At 36.6% G+C, this 9,664-nt stretch overlaps 1 protein-coding gene across 3 annotated transcripts; it reads left to right on the forward strand.

Annotated features, from left to right (window-relative positions):
* The first annotated feature begins 358 nt into the window (after nt 1-358).
* On the forward strand, nt 359-8,149 carry LOC149679040 (uncharacterized). Of its 3 annotated transcripts, XM_089837229.1 has the most exons (9): nt 359-712; nt 1,004-3,050; nt 3,139-3,308; nt 3,369-3,472; nt 4,396-4,510; nt 4,934-5,249; nt 6,184-6,401; nt 6,477-6,760; nt 7,302-8,149. In XM_089837229.1, the coding sequence occupies exons 3-9, from the start codon at nt 3,255-3,257 to the stop codon at nt 7,522-7,524; spliced, it is 1,314 nt and encodes a 437-aa protein (XP_089693355.1). In that variant the 5' UTR covers nt 359-712; nt 1,004-3,050; nt 3,139-3,254; the 3' UTR covers nt 7,525-8,149. The 3 variants fall into 3 exon arrangements, with proteins under 3 accessions (XP_089693355.1, XP_089693353.1, XP_089693354.1); XM_089837227.1 differs by having other exon boundaries at nt 1,004-3,308; XM_089837228.1 differs by lacking the exon at nt 359-712 and having other exon boundaries at nt 842-3,308.
* The last annotated feature ends 1,515 nt before the right edge of the window (nt 8,150-9,664 follow it).

A 9,664-nucleotide genomic window follows, 5' to 3' on the forward strand; every position in this document is an offset into this window, starting at 1 on the left:
TTCGTTTTTAATAGAAAACAACAAAACCTAAAAAGTGTTATTAACATACATTAACAACTCGCGCGATACGTTATCAAATGTGCATAATGACCAAACTATTCATGATGATTCGTTCGTATAACGATACCTTTTGGTGAAATTTACATTTGTTTGTTAGAAATAGCTTGTTAAATTGCAAATTCGGAAAGAATATATTTAATTCGATAGCATATATCGCGCGTGTTTTATTTTAAATATTCAGAACATGGCGAGTAATGTTCATAATCTACATAATAATTCGATCTTATAACGAGAAAGTTTCGTGATATTATAATGAGTTTTCCTACACGCAACTCTATAATGTAAAGTGTGGCTCAACTGCAGCCCGAATTGCTTCCCGCAGCTTGGGCAATTTAAAATAGATGTGAAGGAAATAAGTACCCTTTAAAATACAACGAAAACAACTTTTAGTTATCTGATGCTAAAATAAAACGTAATCCATGTTAGGCGAACACTTGATAGATGTATTTAAAGTTGGAATATGTTATTTTATAAAGTCACAGATGACACTGCGTTCAGATGAACCAGGAGCCAAAATGAATCCGCGAAAGATTTAGTTAAGAACGGTTATAGTTTAAAGCTAAAGTCAAAGAAGAAGAGTGAGCCTAATCACTTGACTTAGGAAAATACCGAAGAAGTAGAAAAAAGGAAAAAAACTGAAGAAATTAAACAGGTACTGGTAAATCATTGCTTTAACTTAGTTAAAAAATCCCATTTCTTATTATTGACCAGTTAGTGTCTTCAAACAGACTTATTTGAATTGAATACCTATATTATTTGACTGTAAAAAACGCAAATTTAGTGATAGGTGATAGCACAAAAATCATAAGAATATTTTAATTCTTCGATTATGGTAAACAAGGAGTCCTTGAGATTTTTTGGACACATTTTGAGACTAAAGAGGGTTTTATACCACATAATTCCCGCAAAGCTGAGCAAAATTAACGAATTTATTTTCACACAGATTTTCGCATACTCTTGGCACGATATTACTGGTTGGTTATGGAAAAATAGGCAATCATTGGCATCCATGCACCATTGGTTAATTCTACTTCTCGGAGGATAATCATGTACGAGAGAGGTCATAAACTGTAAACTATTCCAAACTACTGTAAACTCGTAAGCACACGGTAATCTCTCTCACGGTGTCTGCAATGGGTTAATAGAATTTTCCAGGTTTGAATTTTTCTATTTTTTTAAGTTGTTTAAAAAAAACCTGGCGGATTCGCCTATATAGCGGTTTTTCGTTTTAGCCTTGCAAACCAAAAGTCTCTTTGCCGAATATATTTCAAACAAAGATATTGCAATGTTTTCCAAGGCGCTCATGTTAAAGCATTACTATATGACAAACTCAGTAGATCAGGCACTTTTAAAGGGAGGGTAGCGCCTAATTTGGGTTGGTGTAAATTAAGAAAGTTTAATAATGAAATAGGTACAGAATACAGATCCTGCCGTTCCATTCTCGCCTTCTGGAGAATGAACTGCGAATTTCCCTATACACTGATTCGTATCGTGTAGTTGCCACCTTTTCCAAAACAATGGTCCCAATAATTAGTTGCCAACTTTTCCAAAACAATGGTCCCAATAATTAGTTGCCAACTTTTCCAAAACAATGGTCCCAATAATTAGTTGCCACCTTTTCCAAAACAATGGTCCCAATAATTAGTTGCCACCTTTTCCAAAACAATGGTCCCAATATTATTTCCCACCTTTTCCAAAACAATGGTCCCAATATTATTTCCCACCTTTTCCAAAATATTGTCCTATTAATTAGCTGCCACCTTTTCCAAAATATTTACATATTAACAGTTATCTAGTATCAATTGGTCTCGAGACCCAATTGTCCCAAGACCCATTTGTCCCGAGACCCAATTGTCCCGAGACCATAACGGCGAGGCCAAATTGTCGCGTACCGCTGATCGGAGGCAATTGAAAGACGTAAGATAAGCCCGGCCACCTAAGATTTCGCGTATGAAAAGAGCTTATTTTCGTATCTCCCATTTCGTGGGATTTGTATCAGGTAATAAAGTTTAAACATAAATAACGATGCTCTATACTAACGATAGTATGAAACTAATAGGGAATTCAAACAACTAGGCTTTCCATTTTCAATTGAATTTGGTAACTTGCAAATATTATAAGACAAAAGACATAGACACTTTTAATTTAAAAATGAAAATCTATTTTCCATTCTTTATTGTAAACGTATTTGCAATAATTATAAAGAACATTTCTTTAAAATAATGATGTCAATCTAACCATTACATTTAGAAAACTCAGTCAAGCGCTGTTCTCAATAGACCGAAAAAAAAACCGCCTGTAAATGGTTTTTCCCTCAGTAGTACTGAATTTTGGAACTGAAGTCAGTTCAGTTCGGTTCTTATTATTCTTGATTCTACTTGAAATCTTGAACTATGGAGATTTTATTATTTTTAGTTGTCGTCTGCATAGAGTCCTTGTTGTTATCAACAACGCCGTTAAGGCTTAGCCCGTTTTTATTGCTATTTAAGTTGATAATTATCAACCTTATTTCCCCGCCTGATCGTAAAACGTTGAAAAACATATGGCAACACCTGGTTTTTGACGGCCAACTAGTCATAGGGTTATTAGTATAAAACGTTCTACTAAGTTGCCCACATATTCTGACCAATCATGATCGACCACACTTTTGTGCCTCTGGAGAAGAGACGGTGTGTAGAGCTCGATCCATAAAATTCTGTCATAGACTTAACATGGAAGCTGTATCCTATTCGATGTTGGACGGGAAACTGTCGCTATTCATGTACTCCTTGCTTTTTAGGGGAATTATAGTAAACATGGCTGCCAGTCAACGTAAGATTCATTTATGTCGTCTGCTCGCGGGTCATTGGTCGGGGGGACTCGGGATTTGGTTTGTTTTCGTCGTTTCGAACTTAGAAGAGCTTATTTTTGAAAACCTTGCCTGGAACAGAGGGGGGGGGGATCATTTCTGCCGCATTTTATGGATCGAGCTATTGCGGTATAAACCACTAGTAGGCGAATATTTTTTTCTGTCTATTGCTCATGAAAGTTTAAAACAAAATACTCTTTCCCTTATGCTATCCCGTTATAATCAAACAGAGAAATGCAACCTAACGATTCAATTCCGCAATACTGAACAGACTTGAAATTGGGAACAGTTATTCTTGAAATATTTAACAAGTATTCTTTTAAGTAGTAGAGAACAAAAACAGAAAATGTGCGAAACACTTGTGGCTAACAATACCTGCCTAAGGTTCGCCATAGAATCGGTAATTGTAAAAATTAAACGTATTCGCAAAAAAAAGAAAATTATAGAATACATTATACAGATGCATGCATCGGCAAACTTTATGGAAAATCAAGCTTATAGTCCCTACGCTTCAGATGTAATTTTGATGCTTCGAATTTTGTTTACGTATACGAAAAATGTCACGTAAGTTTTTATTGTGTAATATCATGGTAATATGCTTGTGTAGCGCACCAGTATGCAAACAATCGAGAACTTAAAGCAAAGCGCGGCTCCAGTGGATCCCCTGCAAGTTAACTTTCCTTACGAACTCCAGTTTTGGCTTGGCAAAGATGGAGGCATTTGTGGGCGGGATTTATACGTGAATGTTTAAATACCGCCCACTTGCCTTTGCCAAGCCAAACCCGAAGTTCAGGAGGAAAGTCACCTAGTAGGGGATCCATTGGAGCCGCGCTATGCTTTAATCAAATTTGAAATTTTTGAAAACCTACGATTATTCTACGATAGATTAAATATTTATCATGAATCTATATAACTATGAACATAAAGCTGCGTTATGCTGTCTAACCTCTCGATAAGGTTTAGGCGGGGCTTAGCGAAAGGAGACATCAGTCACGTGTCTGCTAGTGTTAGGAGCGAGAGAAGGGAGGGGGAGTCCGGGGGTGTGTAAATTCGAAACGTCGCTTCCTCTTGTCCCGTGATTAGCTATTAGAGCTACGCAAAACGCGTCAAAGCTAGGAGGGTAACACCCAAACCAAATCGACATGATAGAAGGGGCATATGATAGAGCTGTATACTCATAGTTATATAGATTCATGTAATTATAAATTAAAAAAGAACATGTCCAAAAAAGTTATGGAAAAGGAAATACCGACATAAAAAGAAACTGTATTGGTAAGGTTTTTGCATCAATCGAATATTTTGGCATTTTTATGTATATTCAAATTATATCAAATCAAGGGAATTTTAATAATTTGAACATTATAGTGAAATAGTTGAAAATATTCGAACACGTTTTCAATCGAGATTTACTTTTAAAAATCATTTTTTTGCACATCTGTTGTGTCGCGTATTTTTGTAAACCTTCAAACTTTCTCAAATTGAAATAGGTGGAAATTTATGAGTTTTGAAGACATAGTAAGCACCATGCGACGAAGGTCACGAACGAAGAAAGATTTCCCAGTTACAAAGGGATACGTTTATTCTAGGGGAATTGTGACTGAAGTACGTATAGATCTTATAACATTTCTTTAGGCTAGGCGGTTATGATAAAATTATTTAGGAAGGCTTGTTCAATAGGTAAGAAATATTTGCGAATACCAAAAAACCAATTCCACGATGAAACGTTTTAGGCCTACCTCTTTCACTTTATTCCAATTAGATTTGTCCTTTTCATGAGTCGCTTCTATACGAATGTTTTGCAAATAAAATATTTTGTAGCGAAGCAATTGATTTATTTGAATCCTTACTTTCAATCCCTCTATTAAAGTCATTTGTTTTTTATGTTACACATCATGAGTAATGGTTGAAGCTTGATAGATAAAAAGAGTGTATAATGGATACAAATTGCCTTTTTTTTTTACTAATTTTTTACGTGTTTGAATAAAAAAACACTTTTGTATAAAATATTCCTAAAAACCTTTTCAGATCTTCGATATATATATGGGAATATCTGTTTTACATTGGAAAACCAAATTATATCATGACGAATCGTTGCCAATGTCTCAATTAGGCATGGCCATATACAGTGTAGGTTCTCACGATGAAGATATAACAACTAGTGAGCCCATGAAACTTCTAACGCTGGACCCAGCCATTTATTTTTATACCATAGTGGCTATTGCGCTGGTATCCTTCACATATTTTTGCATTACTGGAAGACCAGGGTTTAAAAACCACAAAATTAACTACTCAAAGGCATTTCGGACGGTCTGGATAATCTTGGTTCATCTAATTTTAAATTGTTAAGTATTGAAATGATAAACAATTTAAACTAGAGTTCGCAGCAATTATATAATATATAGGATACGTTCATGTAGCAAATATCCTTTCGATCAATGATAGAGTGTGGGAATGTAGGACAAATCCCCCTGGATATAATCCCTCCATTAGGGCTAAAAAGGGCACAATCCCCTTACACGTGTCATAAAATCCCCCATGCAATATTCAAACAGAGTATCATACGCTCCTAGCCTTGTACAAAATTTACTATAATACATGCCCAAATTACATATTAAAAATATTTGCGTCCGTCCTAAATATTAAACGTTCTTGCAATAACTAGAGGAAATATTACAAACTTAAATGTACAAAACACACCACCTATTAACAATTCCAAAATGGCTCCATATTTGCAAATTTTCTCCATTATTTACGCTATTAACACATTATTATTACATAAACGAATGAAAGTGAACAAATTAAATTTTGATTACACCACCAGATCGCTGAATCATTCGGTGTATTACATTATATGGATATTGTACTTTTCTGCGACGGGGGGATTTTGTCTAGAGAGTGGAGGACTTATTAGTCTTCCCTTGGATGGGGGAAAATGATTTTGTTTAGAGAGAGCGAGATTTTGTATTTTTTCAATATTGGGGGATTATGACACGGATCTTTTGTCTTGGGGGTATATAAGAGTCGAGTATGACAAGCTAATCAGTGGCAGTTTCTCTGACCCAGTGCTGCACAGATTATATAACCCTTTACTACAAAGTTGTTTTAAAATTTGCGCAAGGGAAGTAGGATAGTTGCGGCATAGGAACAACTGATATGTCTGTAATATAACTGAAATGGTATTTAGAAATGCACTGCGAGTTTAGTTTCACATTTTGTATTTTTTGTTTTCGATGTAACTATTTTTTAAATGCCTAACTTCAATTTAATGATTTTAGCGGATTTATCGGTTTTGGGACGCAGAATTCCAAACCGGATTTTGACTGGATCGTGGACTTTGGCGTCGTTTCTTATAGTTTGGTTCTATTATAGCTCCATGATGTTAGAAATGGTCATTTCACGTTCAAATTATGTTGACAGTATTGAAGATTTGTTTGCTAAACCAGATATTCAGCCTTATATGTTATACGGAGGAGCGTTCATGAAGACAGTGAAGGTGCGGTTATTAAGAGTAACGATACAAATGTAAGAGATTATTCTTTTGCAAATTTGTTTCCTTCATTTATTTCAGACATCAGAAGATTCAACATACGTTAAACTTCGAAAGAGAATGGCTTTAAACGGACATTATCTTGACAGATTGACAACACAGGATTTCACGAAAGCTTTGAAAGGAAAGTTCGTTATATTTTATCCAAGGCAGTACGTTGACTACCTTCTCATAAAGTTTGGTCCAATTTTTGCTAAACAAAAAAAGTTGTTACACGAAGGAGAAATCGAATACAAAATGCCTAGTTCGCACGTAATATTCAACAAAAAACTACCGGTGAAGATCCGTAAAAATCTAAAATATATGTAAGTTCAAGATAAATCTTTCATATAAAGTAGTATTTGGATACGTATCGTCTAAAGTAGAATAGACCGTATGTCTGCCAACCCCCAAATACTTATACTAGTAGTAACGTTGCCAACTACGATCGGACTCTGGACTAGTCCCACCTGGTGTTGGCTCGAGATGCAACATTGTCGACACTGCTGAGATTATACAGTTTTAAAGTACAAGCGTAATTCTTTTGATTTAAAAATTCTTTAAATTTAGCGATAATCTCGAGATATAGTTGATAACATAGTTAACTAACTAAGCAAGCAATCTGTCGACTGCTAAAATCTTTCTATTTTTAATTAACAATGAAACGTTTTCGTATATTTGTCTAAGGAATTTTTGTTTTCTCTTTTAATGTTGCATCTATTATTAGGTATAGTCAAACTTTTGTAAGCAGGTTGAGTTTAAATTTGAATATTGAAATATTCGTTGGTCTGTTATACCATAAGCTCATAACTTATCTTCGAAGATAAGTTATGAACTTATGGTAATACGCGTTATTCTTGTTAACAGCATTGCACGAATAATGGAAACTCGACAAATGGAACTCAGAAAGAGAAGGGTTTCTTTTCAATTTCGAGAAATTCTTCATAAGGAAAAAGAATATGTACTAGACGCTAAAGGATTGAGTCTGAGATTTCTATCACCGGTTTTCTATGTTTACCTTTATGGAATATTAATCTCAGTTTTTGGATTTCTTCTGGAATGGATTTGGAAATTTTTTCAGCGTTTTTAATGCAAAATACATGAAAACAATGGCGTTATTTCTAGGGATTGTATACGAACTGTACTCTTACAATAATAGAGACACCGTTTTAGTTTTGACTGAAACTCAGCAACTTAATTAAGTCATTATAATTTTGTCGTTGTTTGGCTTTGGTTTTAGGATAACAATGAAAGGAAAGGTTTTACGCTTTATTCGTTTCATTATTGTAAACCATGTACATACTCATTATGTTACTTAAAGAAATCTTACGTCGAGAAGATCGCGACTTAAAACGACATCACAATTTTATAAAGCACTTTACTCCGCTCCATTAATTGGGGTTTAATAATGCTCTGCTAGTTATATTGATAATAATATTTGAAATAAATTTGTAATAGAAACTCACGGTAAACAGTTACATAAAACACCTATTTAAAGAACGTAACCAATACATCGCAGTGTTTGTCGTGTTTAACAGTAATTTAGCATTGCTTAGATATCCCCGATTGCCTCAAAGTTGGTAAAAATTACGATGAAGCAAAGATAGAATCGCATTCAATTGTTTAGATAAATTCTTTTGTAACTTTACTGAAAATATAAAATACACCGTATATGAAAACAGAAACGGTTAATAAATCATATTTCTTTCTAATCGATTAAATTTAATGTATTACAGCGTTGATTTTATTTTAAATTTTTCTTCAAAATACTTACTATAAACAATTAGCAGAAACGGAAATGGTTTTCACTTTTATTCTTTATATCATTGAGACAAATGAAACTAGCGTACCCTAACTTACCTTAAAATGTTGCGGGTCTAGAATAGGACATTCTTAACAGGCTGAATAGCTGGAGATTCGTAGTCCCAGCCACCTAAAGCACTTCTGAAATCATCCTGTAGTGTTAGTGGTCAAACTGGGTAACTAATCGTGACCTTTTCAAATTCATATAAGATCACCGCTACATGAAAATACCGATTTTAGACCTTCAACTTAGTGGGTTATTTAAGACCTGGTCAATGATATCTCCATTTCTGGTCAGGTCCTGACAAAGTCCTCCGAGGTGAAATACCTGGGGGTGACATTCGATTGCAGACTTACATGAAAGACGCACCTTGATCGGTGCATCAAGAAGGCCAAAATGCTTTTCTGGAGAACCAGGAGCTCTGTCGGCAAGACTTGTTTCCTCAACCCCAAGGCCGTACACTGGCTTTACACTGGGATCATTAGACCCCTAATATCTTACGGGGCACTTGTCTGGTGGACAAGGGTCCGGCTCAAAACGGTGCAGGCTGATCTGCGCAAGCTTCAAAGGCTGGCCTGCATTGGTATCACGGGGGCCATGAGATCGACTCCGACTGCTTCCCTGGAGATACTCCTTGACATGCTTCCTCTTCATCTCTTCGTTGAGGAGGAGGCTGCCATGGGGGCCTACAGGTTTTACAATAATGGCTGCTGGGTATCCAGACTTTGGGATCACAGCCATATTAAGCTCTTCCGGGAGTATGCTGCACTTGTGCCATCGCTGACGATGTGCTCTGACAAAACTGTTACCAGTTTTGATTTTACAAAGCCATTCATAATCCACTTTCCCAGTCGGGCCGAGTGGACTAACCTGCTGCCTCTTGGTACCGGGAGTGAAACTATTTGGTTCACCGATGGTTCTAAGACTGATTCCGGCGCTGGTGCCGACTACTACTGCCAAACCACAAGGGTGGGTTTCTCAGAGAGTCTGGGCACCTACGCAAGTGTGTTCCAGGCAGAAATTGCCGCGATCTGTTATTGCGCGGACTACTGCATCAAGAAAGGGTATACCGGACGGACTGTGAGAATTTACTCTAACAGTCAGGCCGCCTTGAAAGCGCTGAACCAGTGTCAGATCACTTCTCAACTGGTGCGCAGCTGCCTTTATCTGCTTTTGCGACTGGCGTCCCGCAACAGGATCCAGTTGTACTGGGTGCCGGGGCATAGCGGACATCATGTCAATGAGCAAGCCGATAGGTTTGCTAAAAGGGGGGCGGAGGAAGAGTTCTTGGGACCGGCGCCGGTCGTCCCCATCCCCTACGGGAACGCTACACGAAGCCTGCATGACAGGTTGACTGTCATTCAAAATCAGCTCTGGCATAATATGGAGGGCCAGAGACAGACGAAACAGTTTGTCAATGGCCCCT

This window comes from Phalangium opilio, unplaced genomic scaffold (genome assembly GCF_054372755.1).
Source record: "Phalangium opilio isolate 3A_F unplaced genomic scaffold, DU_Popi_V2 ptg000042l_1, whole genome shotgun sequence".
NCBI lineage: Eukaryota > Metazoa > Arthropoda > Arachnida > Opiliones > Phalangiidae > Phalangium > Phalangium opilio.